This window comes from Euprymna scolopes, chromosome 23 (assembly GCF_053919585.1).
Source record: "Euprymna scolopes isolate OS-2025 chromosome 23, ASM5391958v1, whole genome shotgun sequence".
NCBI classification, from domain to species: domain Eukaryota; kingdom Metazoa; phylum Mollusca; class Cephalopoda; order Sepiida; family Sepiolidae; genus Euprymna; species Euprymna scolopes.
The window spans coordinates 79,853,657-79,876,975 of NC_136504.1; the positions used below are offsets into that span (position 1 = coordinate 79,853,657).

At 35.0% G+C, this 23,319-nt stretch overlaps 1 protein-coding gene and 1 pseudogene across 7 annotated transcripts in view; both read left to right on the top strand.

The window, feature by feature from the left end:
- The first annotated feature begins 1,695 nt into the window (after positions 1 to 1,695).
- LOC145246038 (opine dehydrogenase-like) overlaps positions 1,696 to 23,319 on the top strand; it is a 36,515-nt gene continuing 14,891 nt past the window's right edge. The window contains exons 1-3 of one of the 7 annotated variants that reach the window (XM_080107873.1): positions 1,755 to 1,901; positions 11,402 to 11,503; positions 20,243 to 21,746. In XM_080107873.1, the coding sequence (XP_079963999.1) occupies positions 20,253 to 21,482 (1,230 nt within the window). In that variant the 5' untranslated portion in view covers positions 1,755 to 1,901; positions 11,402 to 11,503; positions 20,243 to 20,252 and the 3' untranslated portion in view covers positions 21,483 to 21,746. Of the gene's footprint in view, positions 1,902 to 11,401; positions 11,504 to 20,242; positions 21,747 to 23,319 lie in introns of those variants that run through there. The other 6 variants (XM_080107874.1, XM_080107875.1, XM_080107872.1 and 3 more) reach the window with 6 other exon arrangements.
- LOC145246361 (5S ribosomal RNA) lies at positions 9,878 to 9,994 on the top strand (annotated as a pseudogene).

Here is a 23,319-nt window from a genome sequence, read left to right on the forward strand (position 1 = left end):
CTGTATATTTCTTTTATTACAAGTATCCCGAGATTTTAAAATGACGAAAATGATCAGAAGAGGTTTATTAAGAATATGTATCAATATGGGCGTAAACAATAAATTCTTACAAAGTTACACCTAATAAACTCAATTTTCAAGGGGGGGTATGAATAATATCGGGCACAAGTGTATATATATATATATATATATATATATATATATATATATATATATATATATATATATATATATATATCTCGCTTATGAAAAAATGAATTAAACCTTTCACTTACTCGTCAAATCAAGTGTTAAAAATACATGGCTAAATATAGTTTATTTAGTCCCTTCCAGGTCTCCATACTTAATTTTAAACTATCATTAATTTTTTTTTTTAATTTTGCTACGCAAATCTGTAGAGTGATATAAAACGTAGGAATTATTTAAAATTCAGGTACTTATATTATAATATTATTGCATATTCTTATAGCAATCATCCTAAATCTTATTTAGACAAAAAATTGTTCAAAAACTTACAAAAAAATATTTTAATCTCTTAGCGATCGAGACAAAAATGACGGCGAATTGTGTGGTTTTGGAAAATTTTAAAATTTAAAATTCTATTAAAAATAGAGAAAGTTTTATATTATTCTGCTTTTCATGTGATAAAAATCAGGCTTTTCTCTTTCTTTCTGAAAAAAAAAGTTGCTCAAGAATAATGGATTTTAATAGATTTTAATTCGTTTAAAAAAACAACCCCCTCCGTGTCCGTGCCTAATTAAATAGTAATCGAAATATGTCAGCAAGTTGAAATGTACATTTTGCATTTTGCATTTCACCTTGCTTTGCTGACATATTTCTGAATGTGTTATTCATCCATTCAAAGAAAGATTTTACTTTTATAAACCTTGGTGTATGATTACTATTTCCCGTTAATTTCAGTCTTATGTGGCCAGTAGTTTAAGAGTTTATCGGTTAAATATTTATACACATATACATACATCTACGGGTTTAAAATAAAATATACCATTTCTGATAAAGAAGGATTTTATTCAGCATTTGAACAAATATTGACAAGCAAAATACGGCATATTCCATTTGTATCGCAAAATTGAGTAGCTTGCTAAATATGACATTTGAAATGCGAGGTTAGTATTACACGACCTTCACCTTACCATAGTGTCCTTGATATCGCAAACACATAGCATCCTATTAATAACTTTCTCCTCTATACTTATCGCACAACATAAACTTTGCTCATATAAGGTTAGTATATTTATGTGCCTGCCACTCCACTCACCGCAGCAAAGTTAAACATGGCGGTAGTTATAGTGCCCCCCCCCCAAAAAAAGGGAGCATTATTACAGCAAACTTTGCTGACAGCATTCCACGGTTGTTGATTATCAATAAACTAATTCCCCCTCAAGGATGAGAGAGTAATGCCTGAAAGGATAGTTTCCTAGAAATAAGCAGAACCGTCACTTCACTCTGATATAAACCCGAAATGCCTCTGTGCCAGGTAACGTATGTAATAATTAATTCGCAACTTGGTAAAAATATTTTCTTGAAAAAAGCGAGAACGTTTTAAATCACAAGATATTACGTCGATGTGAATCAACGAATGATACTGATACTGTTGGTATGTTTTAGGTACGTAAAAATAAATAAATAAATAAATAAATAAATAAATAAATAAATAAATAATAATTTTAGATTAGGCTAGAAAATATATCTATAAGGGAGATAACTCTTCTAATATTTTGTGCGAGTTCTCTACCTTGAATGTGTACGTGCAACCATAACCAATTCAGTTGGCGAAAGCAGCAGCGGCGGTTTGGCAGGACGCACGGTGCTTGGAATTTGTTGCAGTTGACAGTTGGTTCGGCGTTTTCAAAGCAGACGAGTCAAAGGTAATATTGCTGGTAAGTAAATATTGTTATTAGACGAGTGTTCAAATAGAGTTGTGGGGATTTGAATTTCGAAACAAATGTAGGAATATTTTTTGTAAGATAAGACAGTTGTTTCGATTTTCCAATTTAAAAATCTGCATGTCATATTTTGCCAACTCCGCATGCAACCATCATGATAGACCTTGCCATCCGCAATCACCTTGCCCTCTGCGTTTTCCTCCAAGGTCGTTTGCTACTTGTCAAAGCGAAAACATAACTATCTGTTATTAAGGATTTTTTTTCTTTTCTTCTTTTTTTTAAATAGTGTGCGATTTTCAAATACAAATAACAGATTTAAAAAATGAAAAAGTTTATCTTAAAAAAATCTTATTTAAAAAATCTTATTTAAATTATCTTAATTTTAAGAACAAGAATTTTAATAGCATTGTTTTTAGTTTTTTTTATGCTTGTAAAATAACTAATAATAAACAAGTACATCACTTTTTACGTGTGATTTCTACGTTTATGAGACTATATTATGTATACATTTTTGTATTGGTATTCCAACTGTGCATTGTTAATGAATAGAGCTTAATAAGAGTAGTAGTAGTAGTAGTAGTAGTAGTAGTAGTAACTATATTTATAGCAAGTGAGCTACACACAAATATTTGCATTTCATTCCCGAAGGAATTTGTCAAGAATAGATAATTTTCCCATAGGAATGAACATAAACGCTTCTGTGTAGTCCACACACACACACACACACACACACACACACACACACACACACACACACACACACACACACAAACAAACAAACAAAATCATATTGCTAAAGATTTTTAACTTATGACCACATCATATAAAAAAAAACTGAATCTGGCATGATCATAAATCAAACTTTGGCTTATCGATGTAGTACGCCTTTTCGAATAAATACACACTATCGATAGATAAAAATGTATACTTGGCACAACGCACACACACGCACACACATATATATATATATATATATATATATGGCGCGATATGAGAGAGAGAGAGAGAGAGAGAGAGAGAGAGAGAGAGAGAGAGAGAGAGAGAGAGAGAGAGATTCTGAGAAAAACAAACAAACAACAAAAAAAAATAAATAAAAAAATAGAGGGATTTAAAAAAATTACATATTGCAATAATGCTGAAATTTCTCAAACCAAATTGACTTCCTGTTTTGGTTAAACTTAATGTGGACAACTGTACTTAGGAAAATCATTAAAAAAATATTTAATATTTTATTTATTTAGATATTTTTTGGCAAACACTTCTCAATTCTTCTCAATTCAAGATTTCCGAACAAAATTTCCTAATATTAGTTGCTCGAGAATTTTGGCATCTCCATTAAGAACTTACAAGTTGCACAGTTTCACATTTAGAATGTCAAGGTCTTTTAGAAGAATCGGATGCTATTTATATCATTGCTTGTTTTAACTCGTAAGTAGTTTTTGTAAGTGAAGAGAAACTTGTTTTCACTTTGTTTAGAATTTATTTGACAGTTTTTTTTATACAGTTTGTTTTAGAGTTTTATTAAATAACAGGATGATAAGATTCTTTGGTACATTTTTACATTAGCTCTACCTCCACAATTTTCTTTAAAATAACGACTTTTAAAGGTTTTCGACTATGCTGAACAGGAAAATCTCATTTAAATTTTGTCAGAGACAAGTAGTTTTCGAGATATAAAGACATGTTTTATGCACTGTAATTCACTAGCCACCATGTTTGTACGTGCATGCGATAAAAAAATGTACTTCTCTGCAACCGGCATGCCCCCCCCCTTTTTAAATAGTATTTGCGGATGGGTATGCTGACAATGATTATCACAGTTAAATTTGGGAAAATATTTTTTCAATCCCCCATGGGTGGTTTGTTCTTAACATAGGGAGGTTGGGGATGTCTATTCCAAAAGCTGTTCTTAACAGGGGGAGGTTAGGGGTGTCTATTCCGAAAGCCGTTCTTATTATAAAATTATTCGAAGGAAGTGAAAAAGTCATAATTGTTTTGTTTTACAAACATGCGCATTACTAATTAATCAGTTGTGAAAAAAAAAGTGGATTTGTTTCCGCTAGATGGCAGTGTCAGTCGCAGAGAATTTCTCTGAGAGATGTATATTTGCTTATTGCACGTGCATACAAACATGGCGGTCAGTGAATTACAGTGCATAATACAGGTCTTTGTATCTTTACAACTACCTGTCTCTGACAAAATTTAAATGAGATTTTCTTATTCAGCATAGTCGTAAACCTATATAAGTCATCATTTTAAAGAAAATTGCGAAGGTGAACCCAATGTAAAAAATATGCAGATTCTTTGTTTTTTTATGTGACAAAAACTCTTTAAAAATCTTTAAAATCCGACATAACATTTTTAATGTTGGTTGATCTTCATTAAGGACTTACAAGTTGCACAGTTTTGTGCATGTAAAATGCCAAAGCTGTTACTTTCATGAGATGCTATTTCTGTAATTGTTTATTAATTCGTGACAAACCCTTTTTTATGAGAGAAAAACGTGTTTTCACTTTATTTAGAATATATATTATACCTGTTTTATGAAATGACGGCCAACGGAAGGCTAGGATATTTTTTACAACGTATCGTCTGAAAATACATGAAACCGGATCTTATTACAAGCAACCGTTTTCAGCTGAAAGAACAACGTTATTAACGTTTTTGTTCGTTTCTATTTTCTCAAAGGTTGTAGTTAACATTAATACACTACCATAGTTTCTTTAAATAGTTGTAATAGCCAACTTACAGATTTATATGTTAAAGATTTACAAAGCATGTGGCTGCACGATAGAAAAAATTGGTAGACGCTTGAAAGTGTACACAATAGGAAATACCGGACAAATATATTTAATTTTATTTTAATATGCAAACTAAAGACATTAATAGATATTGCACACATGATGCATTGTTTATTAACATCTATCAATTCTTCTAAAAAAAAAACTACAGTTGTCAATCAGAAAAGTCTTAACATTTTGGTACTAATGTCGACATGAATCCAACCCGTTAGAGTTGTTGCGGACCAGGATATAAATATCCTAACTCACTACAAAAGAAAATAATGAAACGAATGGAATGAAGGAAACAAAAACTCAATTGCTGGATAAAGTAAACATGTCGTTTATTTTCTGTCAAAAATAAAATGGTTTAGATAAAACACGTATTCATTCAGGCGTTGACGACTACATGCGTGGAAAAGAAAGGAAAGAAGTTGAGGACGAGAAATGGCCATCCCGCATGTAGAAAGGGAAATAGAAAGGGAGTGTTGGCCTCAGCAAAACCGTGCGTTCATGATAGCAGTTGTCCACGTGGAAAAGTCTTCAAGCCAAGAGCTATGGACGCCGAACTTGCCTGGTTGACGAACCCAGGCAAAAAGGGAAGAAAGAGGAAGTTGAATGGTTGTGTTGACTTTTATATCGGGGTGAGTTTTCTGACTGCGCATGTCTAGAATTCCTTTCAGGGGAAGTGACGTTTCCCAAATGTGCGTACATGTGCGCATATGTGTGCGTACATGTGTGTACGTTAGCGTGTGTGTGTATGCACATGAATGTGAGTGTATATATGTGAATGTGAATATAAATACGTGTCGGTGCATATGTGCGTGCGTACATGTGGATGTGTATATGTGAGGAAAAACATGTTCGAAAAGAGTCTACAAATCACTGCAAACTATTCATTCATTGGATGTTAAAGAGAGTTCATTTGTGTGTCATGTGATTTAAAAGCTATTCATTTAATAACTGTGTAAAAAGAATCAAAAAGAATATTTTGATTTAAAAAAAAGGTTCACATTAGTAATAATAATAAAAAAACATTAGTAATAATAGTAAAAAACATTAGTAATAATAGTAAAAAACATTAGTGATAATAGTAAAAAAACATTAGTGATAATAGTAAAAAAACATTAGTGATAATAGTAAAAAAACATTAGTAATAATAGTAAAAAAACATTAGTGATAATAGTAAAAAAACATTAGTGATAATAGTAAAAAAACATTAGTAATAATAGTAAAAAAACATTAGTGATAATAGTAAAAAAACATTAGTGATAATAGTAAAAAAAGCACTAACAAGAGTTAAACTTCTCCTCGCAAAGATTTATGACTGACAATACCATTTTGGTTTTGTCATGACAACAATCGCTTTGTGACTTTTAAAAAAATCTTTTCTCTTCATCCGATAAATTTGCGAGATTATTTTTACTTCACTCAATGACACCCCCAAAAAATTAAGTTACAAACATATTAATAAAAAAACACTGCATGACATCGTAGCAGTGTGATTGGATAATACAATAAACAACTGTACAAAATCATGATATACAAATAAAACAGTGAGTACAAACAGCAGTTCATTTTTTTCTTAATGTGGACGCTACGCAAATTCTCGCTTGCACAATGTTCACAAAATAACCACTACTAACGGGCAGATATCATGACTATAGGTTCAATACGAGTACCTAGTTTCATCTGAGGCTTGCCAAACATTGCAGAGTCCTTCAAACTATTTTGACAATGTATGGAGCTTTACTTCATCGTCAAAGCAACAAAACACAAAGACAAGGTGCCACTAATTCTCCTCACAACTGGTGAAGAAGGCCTACGCTGATACAACAGTTGGTCAACCACAGACAACGACCACAAAGACCCACAAATAATATTCACTGCCTTCATGGAGCAGCTCGGCCTGGCAAACAACCACCACGTCTGCTGACTTGAACTCAGTATATATCAACAAAAACCAACTGAAACAAAAGAGATCTTTGTTAGCAGATGTCGACTGCTAGCTAAGAAATGCGACGTCACTACTAACAAAGTAAACGGACGAGTAAAAGTTGAGTTATTAATTGCTATCATTCCTATACCTTAACTACAAAAGGAACTATTAAACAAACGAAAGGGTTATAAAATTGAAGAGACTCTTAAACCAGCCAATTCACATAAAGCATCAGTAGTATATGTCAGCCAGCTCCACCAGCACAGATAGCCACAATAAACCGGGGTACATACCAACGACAAGGGAGTGATAGAAAACATGGACAGGCTTGCAAAAATTGTGGATGAAGCCATTGTTTTGGCAAAGAACACTGCCCTGCCAAGAATGACACATGCAACACATGTGACAAAATAGGCCACTGGGCTACAGTTTGCATCTGAGGAAAACACAAGACAAATAGACAGCATGGAAAACCCTGGTCTAATAATCGTAAACAATTGAGATACCCACAGTGCAAGCTTGGCAGGGAGGTTAACAGTGTTGCCAAACATGACGATCAAGCCATGGCTGACATAGACACAGCAATGGAAAACCTCACCTCTAGCTCCAAAAAAGCCAACAGCAGAAAATCACCAAATATGAAAGGCCCTCAAAATGAAGCATTTGTTGATTTAAGCATCTAGTTAATGGACCACCAAGGCACTCATACTTTCAACCTGAAGGTATATACAGGGCCACAAGCAAACACACTGCCTATCTACATATTCCGCAAGATCTACCCCACCAATATAGAAAAAGCTGGAAACCCAATATCCGTATCACTCATCTCAACACAATGCCTACGAACAGCCTACAACAACACCAAGATAAACTGTTATGGCACCACAAATATTAGGTGCAAATACAAAACTCTCCATAGCTGAATACCCAGGAGCAGCCATATTGGGCCTGCCAACAGCAGTAGCTCTTAGAGTAATGAAAAGGAACTGTGCTATCTCAGTCCAGCACCAACTCATCAACAGTGTAGCTGACCTAATGCACTTCTACCCTGACAGATTCAACTGTATTGGTGAACTTCGGATGACTCACAAGCTTGTTGTTAACCCAAATGTACCATGCCACATGGATCCACCGAGAGGCACACCCATAACCATGCGCAAAAAAATCAAAGCAGAACTAGACAAGATGAAATCACAAGGAGTCATTCACCGCATTGAAGAACCTACAAACTGGGTAAGCTCTCACACTTATGTTACCAAACGTGACAACACAATAAGAATTTGCCTAGACCCACAAGCATTAAACAAAGCTCTCATATCGGATTGAAACCAGACTCAGCAAAAGTATGTGACTTACAGGAGATGTCAGAATCGCATAACAAACCAGAATTACAACAAGTTTTTGGGTGTGATGACATACCTATCTCGCTTTGTCAAGGACTTCAGCTCCAAACATGCTGTGTTGCATGATCTGTTACATAAGGACTCTGATTTCCAGTGGGAAGAAATAAAAAGTGAAGTATCTGAAACGTCCATACTTTACTATTTTGACCCTAAACTTCCAATCTTCATACACTGTGATGCAAGTATACAGGGAATAGGTGCAGTTCTGCTTCAACCGGATGTAAATGATGATTTATCGCCTGTCATGAATGCTAGCAAGAGCCTTACACAAACGGAATAAAGATATGCATGTATCAAGTGTGAGATATTGGCCATCGTATTTGGCACACAGCGATTTCACACATACCTCTATGGCCACAATTTCCAAGTCATCACCAACCACAATCCCCTCACTATGATTATTGACAAACCACTCACCTCGGCCCCGGCATGTCTGTAACGAATGCTAATACAACTCCAGGGATGCAATTTTAAGCTCGTCTATAAGAAAGGATTGAAAATATCATGACTGATGGACCTACCACCACCTGGTAACGTGGACCCTATTGAGCTTGATGTCCATATCGATGCGGTTTATTTCTCTGCCGATCGCATTAAACAACTGAGAAATTGTACAACAGTGGATCCTCTGCTTAACCAACTGAGATAGACCATCATCGTGAGCTGGTCATCAGAGTGTTCTGGGGCCTAAGAGACCAGCTCTCAATTGATGATGGTCTTATACTCAAAGGACAACAAATCGTCATCCCCTAGACACTTCAAAAAGACATACTAAAACAACTAAGCCATTAGATATAATTGACACATACCTGTTTGATCTCCATGGAAGTCAAGGGTAATTGTAGCTTACTATTACTTGTAGTATCCTATAGTCAAACACCTACCAGCTCATTCACAAAGCAGTGTCATAGTGAACATCACACGCCAAATCTTTGCAGAGTTTGGCATACCATCAAAGAAGGTTTCCATCATGAGGCCACTTCACCTCGGAGACCACAAGGAAATGACTTCATAGAAAATTAGAGGTCTATCAAGACCATTTTCAAGAAAGCCAAACAGTTGTGAACAACACCTGAAATTGCGCTGCTGCACTGGTGCTACACTCCAATCATACTATGTCCTGCACAACTATTCTTGAGTAGATGAATCCAATCTTCACTGATAAACAAAATCAAAAATGGTCACCACAATCAGGATCAGATATATAGCAAGCTCCAACAACATCAGCAAAACCAAAAGAAGTACTTCGACCAACATGCACTCAAGGAGGATCTACCGCCCTTATACAGTGACCAAAGGGTAAGAGTACAAAACCCTGTTTCTGGAAGCTGGGACCCAGCAACTGTACTAGCTCAGGCTGATGGTCACTGCTCCTATTTCCTGGAGAATGTCAATGGGAAGAAACCAACGACACATAAGGAGCATTCCGTTGATGTCCCCCCCCCCAAATGTCACAAGGTCTCCTAAAAATGGCTTCACAGAAATGTGCAACCTCTGCCCCAAACATGCCAAATGACCCTCAAAAATGTACCTGTAGTGGCAGGATGTTGTGACCACTATTTATTTGTTATGTTTGTTTTGTTTACAGACCTAGTATTATCGTCTTTGTTTCAGAGAAAAGGGTGATGTAATGATATTGACTATTCTTTTCATTTTGAATTCCCAGAAACTTCAATCCTTTTTTTATATGTACAAACACACATTGCATTTATTCAATAAAATATGCGCCATGAAGCTTCTCAATTATAATTAACACGTGTGTTTGGGCTATCATTTTTTTTTTTAATTTACATCTATGCACCACAGGGCATGACAAGCATGATCATTATGCTGAAGCCATGACAGATCATGTACGGCACAATCACATTGACACACCGGTTCTCACCAGATCACCGAAGTTAAGCAATGTCGAGCCTAGCCAGTACCAGATGGGTGACCATTTGGGAAAGCTAGGCGCTGTATGTACCTTCACTCCGTACAAAAGGACTCAGTCATTACAAAAACATCTACAAAGTTGTAGATGGCCTATGCCCCTTAGGTATGGGGGGGGGGTGCATCACAGATCATAAATATTTGGGGTTCATATCTCACTCTAAGTCTCCCAAGATGGCAGAGTGAACACAAATGGAAAATCTTTGCCTTGAATTGTAAAGGAAATACGCCTAGATGTAAGGATTAGAAGCAACTCCTGAACGTTCTGCAGTGATAGCACACTCACAACAACCACCACACCACTTGGTATAGGGCTATGTTTTCAATTGTATGCACAGAAAGAGAAGGACAGAAATACTAAAAGTATTATATGGATATTTTTCTTTCGGATTTGCGTTTCACAATTATCCATAGTTGTTTATTTTTTAAAATTCTTCAACATAAAGAAATGTTCTTCAATGCAAAATAAAGTTACTTCCCTTGCTGAGGAGTATCCCTCCTGAACAATTTTTTTCAAATTTAAAATAGTTTCTATTTACTTGCTTCCCAATAAGGGCAGAATTAGATACAAGATCATTTTTTTATGTGGTGAAAGATAAAATTTAAAATAGTTCTGTACAAAACGATTTGAAGCTGAATAAAACTTTGTAAAGTATATCGCGTTCTCATGTTTTTATTACACTATCTTACAAAATTGTATTCGTTTCGCTTTCATTTTTTTATCCGAATGTTCTGTAGTTGTTTTTTTTTTTACGTATGACTAACATACCTTTTGTGGTTATTACTAACTTTAAAAGTTCTGCAGGCATTATTTAATAATATTTTTTAATAACAGAATGACGCTTTTATTACACAGACTTTTCACTTTTTCATGTTTTCTTATGTTGGTTTTACAGTAAGTTACTTAATATTTTATATGATTGTATAAAACAGTAGTAATTTGTGTGCTGTCTTAGAATTAACAATTCATTCATTACAGTGATCTTTATAATGTACTTTTTTCTTTATGAAATGAAGGCATTATCAGAATCACTGATTGGCTGATGACATGTTAAGAAATTGCTGTCACTTCTAGCTACTTATAGAAATATCTGCAGATAAAATGTCTTCAGAATTTATGAAGCAACCTACAAACCGGCCTGTGATATTGTTAAATTATATTAAAAAAAATCTGATGATTATTCTTTCTTTTGTGTTCATCTATTCATCCTCAGCCAGATTCCAACTACAAAGAGGAAGAAAAATTAATGTTTAATGTTATTCAGATTTGGATCATTTCGTGGAAGAATCAGAACAAATCATTGAGACTTTATGAAAGCATTTCCAAGCACACAATGTGCACCAAATTAGTTCTTTAAATCGAGGATTTACTGTATATTCAAACATATAATCTTGTTTAGTTAGCGTGATTGCGTTTTGTATGTTTCTTTTTTCTCCAAGCTTTTGTACCTCAGAAACTAACTGTCCACCATTTTGATCATCCATCTTCCTATGTGTGTTACTAATGATGCCGCTTTTGATATCACCATCTGCAAATTAAAGGTAAGCAATTTTTTTCTTCTTCTTCTTCTTCTTCTTCTTCTTCTTCTTCTTCTTCTTCTTCTTCTTCTTCTTCATCATCATCATCATCGCTTTTGTTGCTGTAGAGAAAATGTGCAAATTCACCATCCCAATCATCAGTACAGATGAAAGGAACGTGTTTAGCATGAAACTGCTTTTACGGCAAGTAAAAGGTGGTATTGAATGTATACATGCTATTCAATTTGTTTGAATAAAATATTTTCTTATCACTAAATTCAATATACACTGTTTCATGACTGCAACGATCTAACTTAATACATTAAAAAATGTAGGTGTTGCGAGGGAAAAGAGTGAAACCAGGCTCAATTCAATGAGAGATTAGCCCTATAGTAGCTGGTTGTTTTTATAAGTACTGAAATAATTTATTAGGTGACCACTCAAATCAGAGGGCATTGCTAAATATGACAATAATCATCATCATCATGACGGGCTCCTTGCCCGGACCAATGTGACTCTTCCTCTCCAGAGTTTTCTGTCTTCCATCAGCTGCCTCAGATCTTCAGGTTCACAGTTGGCGTTGTGAGCCATTTCCTTTGCTTGCGCGTCCGTGTCGTGGAGTCCGTAGCAATACATTACTCACCAATTCATACTTGCTCCTCAGACAATGACCAGCAAATCATAGCATCTTTCTCTGATGGTATTAGGTATGGCAGGTAGGTTGTCATAAAGTTGCTACTTCATGGGATGATTTTGCCAAGATATATTTAATACTGTTTGTAGCATACAGGTGTATGTGCCGTCTAGTTTTCTTTCCAATCTTTTGGTGAGTGTCCAGGTTGTAGCACCGTAAACAAGGACAGACTCTACCACTGCCCTGAAGAACTGCCTTTTCAGTTTGTTAGTTAGTCCCGAAGTTCATATTGAATACAGCCCATCATTTGAGATGCAAATTTCGATATCTCTCTCTGTGGAAACTATGTTGCTGCCCAGATACGTAAACTCAGTGACTTCTTTTAGTGTTGATCCAATCAGAGCCCTGATCTCTCCTTTCACATTGAAAGTCATAAACTTTGTCTTATCCGCATTTATGTGGAAATCAATATCATTTGCAGACTTTTCTAGCTTGCATAACAGTGTTTTTGTGCATCAGCAGTGTTGTTTGCGAACAAAGCAATATCGTCTGCGTAATCTGCATCAGTTATGTGTGCTGATTGATGACGTCTGTTTGTGGATTCATTTAGGGTGAAATCTAGCATGTTGTGTATATCAACAGAGGTGCAAAGTACAAAGTCAAGACAGACAATGAAAAGAAAAGAGGCAAGAGTATCTCCTTGTAGAACCCCAGTGCGGATGTCGAAAAATTCAGTGTCCCTATCTGGCAATCTGACCATTGCTCGAGTGTACTCATATAGCATCATGATAGCATTAATGACTTCATTTGGAATGCCATATGCTTTTAATATGCTGGCCATTTTTCCTCTGTGTACGGAGTCGAATGCTTTGGAGAAATCTACAAAGATCATGACTGCCTCAATGTTTTTTGCTTTGACTCCTTCAATCAGTTTCCTAACAGTAAGTATTTGACTAGTAGTAGAGCGATTCTTTCTAAATCCATTTTGGTTCTTCCTGAGCACTTCTTTGGTCTTTGGTTGGATACGGTTGAAAAGCATGGCATTGTAGATTTTTGCTGCAATTGGAGTGAGTATTATTCCTCTGTAGTTGCTTGGTATGCTTAGGTTACCCTTCTTGGGGAAGGGAAGTATGCATCCTTCCCTCCATATATGAATAACTTTTTGTTTATATACAGAATTGCATGAATGAAGAAGGATGCCATTGAAGCCACCTGTCTCCCATACTCCAGGAGATATGTTATTTAAACCTGCAGCTTTACGATTCTTGATCTTCTTTAGTACAGTTAGAAGTTCCTCCATTGTAAAATCACCCTTCTCAATATCAAGTTCCTGTACGACAATCGGCTGAATTGGTTTGTCTGTCACTTCTGGTTTGTTTCCGAGTAGCTTTTCAAAATGTGCTTTCCATTTCGAACATGCATTTTCCAGAGTGTTTGCCTATAACTTAGCTTTGGCAGGTCGTTTGCACCCAGATATCTCATTTACTACTTGCCAAGCCAGATAGGATTGTTTGTTATCTGCTGCATTCTGGATTCAATCTATTTGTTCTTGAACATACTTCTCTTGTTCTGATAGGTACATCATACTAAGCTCTTGAAGCGCCTGCTTCCTTAATTTTGTATTCTGTCGAGTAGGGTATTTATGTTGCTTTTTGACATGAATGCACACATAGAATGGGAAGACAACAAGCATAAGTTCTCTTTCCATGATGAAACAAACCGAAATGGAGAGTATCTATTGACTTTTCTCCTTGAAAACAACCTACAATCCATGAATATCCATTTTCAGAAAAGACCTGGTAAGCTCTGTACCCATCAATCCCCAAATGGAGACAAGGCACAACTGGACTGTCTTTTTATGAATAAGAAGTGGATCAATAGCTGTCATACCTGTGAAGCTTATAGCAGTTTCTAAGGTGTGTCTACAGATTGTAACCTCTAAGTTGAAGTTAATTCTACAAGCGAACAAAACTAAAAAGTCATCTAGACAGCCCTACAACTGGTCAACGTTGTCACACGACAATCAGATCAAACAGAGATTCTTAGTCGAACTGCGAAACAGATTTGATGCTTTACAAGCACAAGAGCAGGAACCAACTGCTAATACCACCTATGAAAACTTTGTTAGATCGCATCAAGAAACAGCAAAGAAGTGTATACCTCTGAAGCCGAAGGTAAAGTGAAAAGTACCGTGGGAAAATGACAAAATAATATTAAAACGAGAAAAGTTAAAAAACATGGCAATAATATAATGGTAAAATTCAGAGGATTTAAATCTTTCTGTAATGGAATCACCATATTGGAATTTAACATATGTGGCGGCTGTTGTGCTATATGGAAAATAGATGAGAGTAGGACCCTGAAATGAGGGAGAAGGCGGGGAGGGAGAGGATATGTGAGGCCGGTACACTGAATTTGCGATTAGGGCATGAGTCAGACTGACCTTGATGAGATTTTACAGAGCCATTACTCATAAAAAGTCCACTGTATAAAAATACTTACCCTTCAATATGTAATCTCATATTTGAATCTTTTTCATTCCGTTGAAAATGTTGCTAAAATTGTTAAGTTATGACTGATATCTTATTAGTAAGTGAAATAAATTATAGCTGGTGTTTTGAGTTTTTTACATTTCAAACTTGATTTTTGGACAAGTGTCAGGTGAAGCATTTTATGAAATATGATTTAAAACCTTTTTTAAATAGAAATCACTTCAGACAAGGCATGAAGCAACTTGATATGAGGAGCTAAAATAAATACTACTTCAAGAGTAAAAACTAGCCAACAATAAATTTTAGATGGATAGATCCTAACACAAAAGCAACAATTCTTTCCCTTTTGTCAGAAGCATTTCATATGGAATAGGAAGAGTAAATGACAAAATAAAGGAAGCGAGTTATGAAGCTGTCGAAAGTAAACTCAAGGTCTACTTTCTGCTCTCTTGCATTTTTGTTTGTTAATGAGGAGCGTTTTTGGCAATAGACTATAGTAGTCATTGTTTGACCATCAGCTTGTGATTAATTATAATCTGTATATCCCATCACACATCCAGAAGAATATTTTGTGGATCGAGGTAACTTCTTGTCTGCCAAGTTGACTTTTAGGCACGATTGAGCTGGCTCTTATCCATTTTTCATCTCCAATTAAAAAGGGTGCTCTCCTCTCTTTCACTGAATGACTGTATCGCGTCACATAATGTCTGTATTTAATGCCTGTAACAATAAGGTTAACATGTCACAGCTACCCTCAATGCATCATAATCTCACCTTCATTGTGCAGGATGTAGTCCCCATTTCTCAAGTGGGAAAACCATCTTGCACGTGTTCTGCCAATCACTACGTCAATATCATCAGATATTTTGAGAGTGATCTGGTTGGACTATTTTTCGTTGTTGAAATTCAGGAAAAATAATATGATGAATGTGTTCTTTGGAGTTTATGGCCAACAGAACTTCAATTAAGATCAAATTAACACAAACTGAAAGAAAATTAAACATATCATATTTTAGCTCCTTATTGAGATGTTAGACAGCTTTAAAATTCACTCTCGTTACAACATGATAAAAATTCACTTTCATTACAATTAATTATATAAAATTCACTTTCGTTACAATTAATTATATAAAATTTACTTTCGTTACACTTAATTATATAAAATTCACTCTCGTTACAATTAATTATATAAAATTTACTTTTGTTACAATTAATTATATAAAATTCACTCTCGTTACAATTAATTATATAAAATTCACTCTTGTTACAATTAATTATATAAAATTCACTTTCATTACAATTAATTATATAAAATTCACTTTCATTACAATTAATTATATAAAATTTACTTTCATTACAATTAATTATATAAAATTCACTCTCATTACAACATGACATATAATTATCGTTTAATGGACAGATGTTGTCACTGTATCACCACTATTCAGTGTATTTGGTAATGAAATACCTCAAGTTGAGAGTGAAACCTGATCGTTTTAACACTCAAACTTCGTACCTATTATATTATTAGTGCTAACTGTTTCCCTCGCATTTTATTAAACAATTTTCAAGAAAATGATTTTTCATTTTTTTCTATTTTCGTTGTAATTTAACCATCCTTTAGGATGATCAGTTTATACTAAAATTCGACCGACAGACTCTGGGTGTGCTGGTGTGCTCTGTTTTCTGTTGTTCAGTTCAAGTTCACTCTTGAAGGAGTTAGTCTATTACAAAATCAGTTGAGGCATCTTATATGGGAATGTTGATAGCGCTGCTCAGGAAATTTTTGTTTATCCAGAGCATTCTTCCTCTAGAGCAGTGGCTTTTCAAATCCCATATTTCTGACTTTATCACATCTTACTGCCATGAGATGGATTAATTTGATAATTGAAATTTTTTCAAAGTTACTCAGACAGTTCTTTCGAATTTCTACTTCATTTTCTTTTGTGGATTTCAGTAACAAAAACTGTGATTTCTTAACAATTGCTATTTTATAACTATTAACGCATTAACAATACAGCGATTATGATGGATAATTTCGTTTTATGACGTTAACTGACTTTAAGATGAGTGCTTGTGAATTTGCATACATGAAATAAAACATTTTCCTGATATTTGTCCTGCTCATAAATAACTGTTCTTTTTTTTATTATTTCAAATGCAATAAGTTATTGAAAAAGTCTTTAAAAAATTCTAAGGCATTTCACTGCATTTTTCTTTTTTATTTTATTTTTGAGCAAGAATAATTTCCCATATTCTGGTTAAGTAAACTTTGTAAAATTAAAAAATCATTTCATCATCATTCAGAGTGACCCCCTCCCCCTCACTCATGGAATCATTAATAAATTTAACGATTCTTTCTGCAATCCTACTATATTTGTTGCAAATAAACTTCAGTCAATTCTTTACTTTTCTACCAAATTTCAGTCTGGAATATCTTTGTTTTATTGATGTGCAATGAGGTGCAAAAAACTCTGTAGAAGGTGTAATCTTGAATAGGCTTCACACTCATCAGATTATAACCTCCCATATTTTTATATGTGGAGCAAATGTCTAAGATAATGTTCATCAAAATAATCCACAGACTATTCTTGGACTGAAAATGGCAATCTCGGCCCAAATCAGGGCAGTGTCAAGGAGAGGATTGTGTCATTTATTGACAATTTTGCATCTCTTATTTAGGTGTGCTTATTATTGTATGACAGTAAAACAAAGATTGTTGAACATTCATAAGTGAAACTTGGTGGACAAGTTAGGTACCGACTGAAGTGTATTTGTACCAAATATAGTTGGATTGCAGAATGTGTTGTGAATTTTATTAACGAATCTGTTGATGGTATCAAAAAAATATGAGGGAGTTAGGGAGGTACCATGTACAATTTAATGGGCTTCACGCTAATTTCTTTATATTTTATGATTGTCAACAATTGTACAAAGTTTTAGAGTTACATCGTTGAAAGTTTCAGTTTTCAATCCTGAACAATTTCAATTTAGAATATGCAAATTTATAAAATACAATCAACCAAACAATCTACACTTAAAACTTGTCTTAAACTTATCCATTTATAGTGGCCATGGAGTTCTTTGGTATGTAGACGGAGAACAGTTGAGGTAGCAGGGTCAGTTCACAGTAGAAGGTAAAAAACATAGGAAGAAATAACAAGGAAGGACGAATAAATAAAGAAGATAAGTTTAGGAGTCAATTTCTAAAACCTGTCCAACACATGCCAGCATGTAAAACAGGCAATAAATCGATAATGCTGCTGATGTCGACATGATTGTCCTGAGTCGGAACCAGGGAGTAGATCTTATAAAATCATCATGAAAGAATTATTTAAAAGAAGCATAACAGAAAAGATGAGAGAGGGGCTACCTCGACCCTTGCCAGATGACGATCAGGAAGGAACGTCAAAGAATAGTTTAGTTTTCTATAATATTAGACTATGTGGGGTAGGGTGGGGTATTCTGGTTACATAATAAATAGAATATCAAAATGGTGTTTGAATTTCCAACATAAAATTTTACAAAAATCAATGAAAACTGAGCAACAAAGGAAAAGATGAATATTTGTTGATTTTCATTCAGAATCGAAAAATCCAAAACAAACAAAAAGAATATTGACAACGTTTGTTACACGATGGTCAATGATTAATGTAACTGAGTTTTTAATATTTACTTTTGGAGAGAAATAATTAACACTCAAAAGAGAGAGAGTAGTATTCTCCTCACTAATTAGTTAACTACAGTGATGATCATATTTATTGCCACGGTAAAATAAAAGTTAAATTTTGTCTAATAAATTCTAAAAAAGGGATTAAATTAAAGAAAATAACAAAGTATATTATGTATTTTTAACTGGCCTTTCCGATGCAGCAATCGGATTTTAGAAAAAATAAATAACAAAGGAACAACAAACATAATTGCAAAAAACCCTTGTTTAAAATTATTGGCACGGCTTTGTTTTTCTTTTAGTATCAGTATAATATCAATCAATTTCCGGTTTACGTGCTTTCTGAACTTTTTTATAGCCATATTATGCTTGTTTAACGCTAATTCAGTGAATAATTTTTTTCAGATAATTTTTAGATAGCGATTTATTTAAACTATTATAAGTAACTAAATTATAATTTTCAATCGCCATGGTTAAAACTAAGGAACACAGCGAAGACGTCAGGAAGCTTGTTGTAGCATGCTATACCAATGGGGAGGGCTATGATAAGATTTCAAAGAAGCTAAACCTTCCCAAATCCACTGTTAGAGCCATAATAAACAAGTTCAAATCGCAAGGCCACGTTATGAGTTTAGAGGGTAGAGGGAGAAAAAGGATTCTTTCCCCAAGAGATGAACGGAAAATTGTTCGACAAGTAAAACAAAACCCAAGGATCTCTGTTGGGGAGATTGTTGATGAACAGAGCACCTCTGGAGTGAATGTATCTCGACATACAGTTGGTAGAGTTTTGAAGAGAGCTGGTTTAAAAGCATGTCGTCCGAGAAAGACTCCCTTATTGAAGCCTATGCACCTGAAAGCAAGGCTAGCCTTTGCAAAACGTCATATTGATAAAGATGTTGCATTCTGGAAACGTGTTCTATGGACTGACGAAACGAAAATAGAGTTATTTGGCCATAATAAAGTGTCTTATATTTACAGAAAATCTGGCGAAGCTTTCCTGCCTAAGAACACCATACCCACAGTGAAGCACGGTGGAGGCAGTTTGATGTTTTGGGGATCCTTTGCTGCCTCTGGACCAGGGCGACTTATTAAGGTCACAGGTAGCATAAAAAAGGAAGATTATGTTAAAATATTGGATGAAAACCTGAAAGACTCTGCTAAAGAGCTCTCACTTGGTCGTCGTTGGTGGTTCATGCAAGATAATGACCCAAAGCATTCAGCTAAACTGACTAAGAAATGGCTTGAGGACAATCATATTAATGTTTTGGAGTGGCCATCACAAAGCCCAGACCTTAATCCAATTGAAAATTTATGGAGAACATTAAAATTGAGGGTAATGCAAAGGAAGCCTAAGAATCTTATTCAATTGGAGGATTATTGTCAGGAAGAGTGGGCTAAAATTACTACTGAAGAGTGCAACAACTTGGTTGTAAACTATGAAAAGCGACTGAGGAAGGTAATCAAGGCCAAAGGCTATACAATTGATTATTAAATAAATCGTGCCAATAATTTTGAACAAGGGTTTTTTGCAATTATGTTTGTTGTTCCTTTGTTATTTATTTTTTCTAAAATCCGATTGCTGCATCGGAAAGGCCAGTTAAAAATACATAATATACTTTGTTATTTTCTTTAATTTAATCCCTTTTTTAGAATTTATTAGACAAAATTTAACTTTTATTTTACCGTGCCAATAAATATGATCATCACTGTATCTTAGTAAATAAGTAGACATAGCAAACAAAGATCTTTGGAAAAGATTTCGCTCTTGGCTATTATCAAACCTTTCCATTCTGTGATTTTAGCATTATTGACTAATCTGTTTCGCTGTAATTTGATGTAAGGCTATCCATTATGTAACATAATGCTTTCACTAAGTATACAGTCTGCAATAATGCAACATCATCCGTAAATGTAAAGACATTTTTTTTACATATCGTTTGAACTTCTTTCCTTTTTTTATTTTTCAGTGGACTAAAAATGTCTGACCACCAAGTAAAACCACCAGTGCTGATCAAGCTATTGATATGTGGAGGTGGTAATGGAGCCCACGTTCTCACGGGTCTCGCTTCATCTCGTCACAATGTCAGAGTTAATGTGTTATCACTGTTTGCAGATGAGGCTGAGCGTTGGCGTAACACTTTGGGGGACAATCATTTTGTGGTTAACTTTCGTGAAAAGGATGGAACCAACAAGATCATCACTTCCCGTCCAAACATGATCACCAACGATGCAGCAAAAGCTGTCCCTGGCTGCAACCTCATTATCTTTACTGTACCTGCTTTTGCTCATGAGGGCTACTTTAAAGCTATTGCTCCTTACCTTGAGCCAAACACAGTAATTGTGGGTCTACCGAGTCAACCTGGTTTTCAATTCCAGTGTTGTGATTTGCTTGGGATTGGAGGCCGAACTGCTGCCATAGTATCTTTTGAGTCTCTCCCTTGGGCTTGTCGCATCGGTACATTTGGTCGTGAGGTGCAAGTCCTTGGGCCAAAAGATACTCTTGCCTGTGCTATAATTATGCGTGGCTGTAAACCATTGTTCCCAGTCTTGCCAACCATTCAGTATGTGATTGGGAAAGAACCAAAATTGACCATGGCAGCAAACTATTTGTCCATCAACCTTCTGGCTGATGCTGTTGTGCATCCTCCAATGATGTATGGAACTTGGAAAGATTGGAATGGTGAGCCTATGACTGAAAAGCCTTTGTTCTACCAAGGCCTTAACGAGTTTTCTGCTGACCTTCTTGATAGAGTCAGCACTGAACTGGTGAACACTGCTCAAGCTATCCAACAGAAGTATCCAGATATGGATATGAAGGACGTCATTCACTTGTTTGATTGGTACAAACTCAATTATAAAGAGAGCATTAAGGACATGAGTAATCTGCGTATGGCCATGAAGACATGTTCTGCTTACGACGGTCTGTGTCATCCAATGAAAGATACACCCGACGGAAAGTTTGTTCCCGATTTCAAGTACCGTTATATGACAGAGGATATTCCATTTGGTATGGTTGTGTTCCGAGGTATTGCTGAACTTGCTGGAGTCTCAACTCCTGCCATGGATGAAACGCTTATGTGGGGTCAGAAGATCTTGGACAAAGAGTTCTTAGTGGATGGCAAACTCATTGGGAAGGACATGAACATGACCCGTGCCCCACAACGCTTTCATTTCACCTCACTCTTTGATTTGGTCAATCTGCGATAGGAAGACGCATACAAAAAATAAATAAAATAACAATAAAAAAGATGAAAGATCATAATACCTATTTACATAAACCATGATGCCTTATTAAGTATTATTAATCTTTGTAAATTAGATATTTATTCTTCTGTCAAACTGGAGTGGACATCTCAACAAAATCTCAATCTGAAAATGTTATTTTATAATTGGAAATAACGAGTGAGATGACCCAAGTTATCAGTGCCTTTTTGTTCCAAATATACTAAAATAAATCCTTCTGATACTTTTCTCATTTTTGTTGTTATTTCCATCTTCTTATTTGTATTTATATCACATTCTAATTATATTTTTTGTGTATTTCAATATAATGTATTTTGATTGAAGTAAGGAAGGACACCGACGTATGACAATCAACAATAACACCAGATCAGATAGGGTGGGGGATGGAATCACAGTAAATCAACGAACCATTCATCTAACGAGGATCAAAGAGCACATGGGTCAAAACATCCTAAACAGTTTTGTCTGTTTTGCACACAATTATCTCTGAGAGTGCAATGCTAGTTCAAGAAATAATTGATCAATTTTTACACAAAAATCAGGGTACATAACTGCAGTAAGCAGATTTGTGGATTAGTTCTATCTGTGTTCTCTTAAAACATTTGTTTTTTCTTTTTTTTTACACAGTGATCACCACTTATCAAGGCCCGGGAGCCACTCAGGGATAAGGGTTATTGCAAGTACATTACGTTAGTGTGGAGATTTGATGAAGTGTTTAATTAAGGGGGCGGGTCATTAGGAATTTGTTAACATTGGACTTGAAGACATCCAAGTTGTAGTCCGGAGGGAAGCAGGCAGACGGAACAGAGTTCCACAGGCGTGCAGTTCTAAGAAAGAAGCCTTGTTTATGGAATCCGCGTTTTGATTTAGGCACAGATATAGAGTGGGGGAAATTTTTCACAGTGGATTCAGCTACATGAGTGTTTTTCGTGAAAGATTGGCAAGGGGGGACCAGAGATTGGAGTTCAGACGTTTGTTTTGTAGTGTTTGAATTTACAATATACATTTCTTGTTAACTTTCTACTCTTTTGTCCCATTCAAAATAAACCTGAGGGAGATTGATTTATTACCTGTCGCCTGAGGCTCCCTCATTCGCACAGATATTTTTGTTTCCATCTAGAATGCCCATTTTTAAGAAGCTGAATTCTCACCATATTAAAACCGATGTTATGTAAGTATAGATCTCTCTCTCCCTCTCTCTCTCTCTCTCTCTCTCTCTCTCTCTCTCTCTCTCTCTCTCTCTCTATGCTTTTATATCATAGAAATAAAAAGAAAGAAAATCATAGCTGGCCACAAAATTTGACCTTAATAAAATATTCTTTTCAGAATAAATATTTCATTTAAAATGCTATTGCTATATATTATGTAGCAATTTCATGCAAGTTAGAATTATTTGAATTTGCAAAGTAGGTGTGTTATAATTTTGGATGTATACCACCAACTTTTCTCGTGGGTTCTTCAAATAAGTTTAAAATGTGAGAATCTTGATAAATTTATATCTAATATCCATTGTTCAAATGTTCCTCACTTTGGAAATATTTGAATTTTCAAAATGAAGAATGGAAAAACTACTATACCGATTTGGAAAATATATAGTAGATATTGTGGAAAGTTTCATGCAAATATTTGATTTATGTAATACCTTATAAACTTATTACAGTTATGGGGTGGGGGATGGAATCACAGTAAATCAATGAACCATTCATCTAACGAGGATCAAAGAGCACATGAGTCAAAACATCCAAAACATTTTTGTCTGTTTTGCACACAGTTATCTCTGAGAGTGCAATGCTATCTAAGA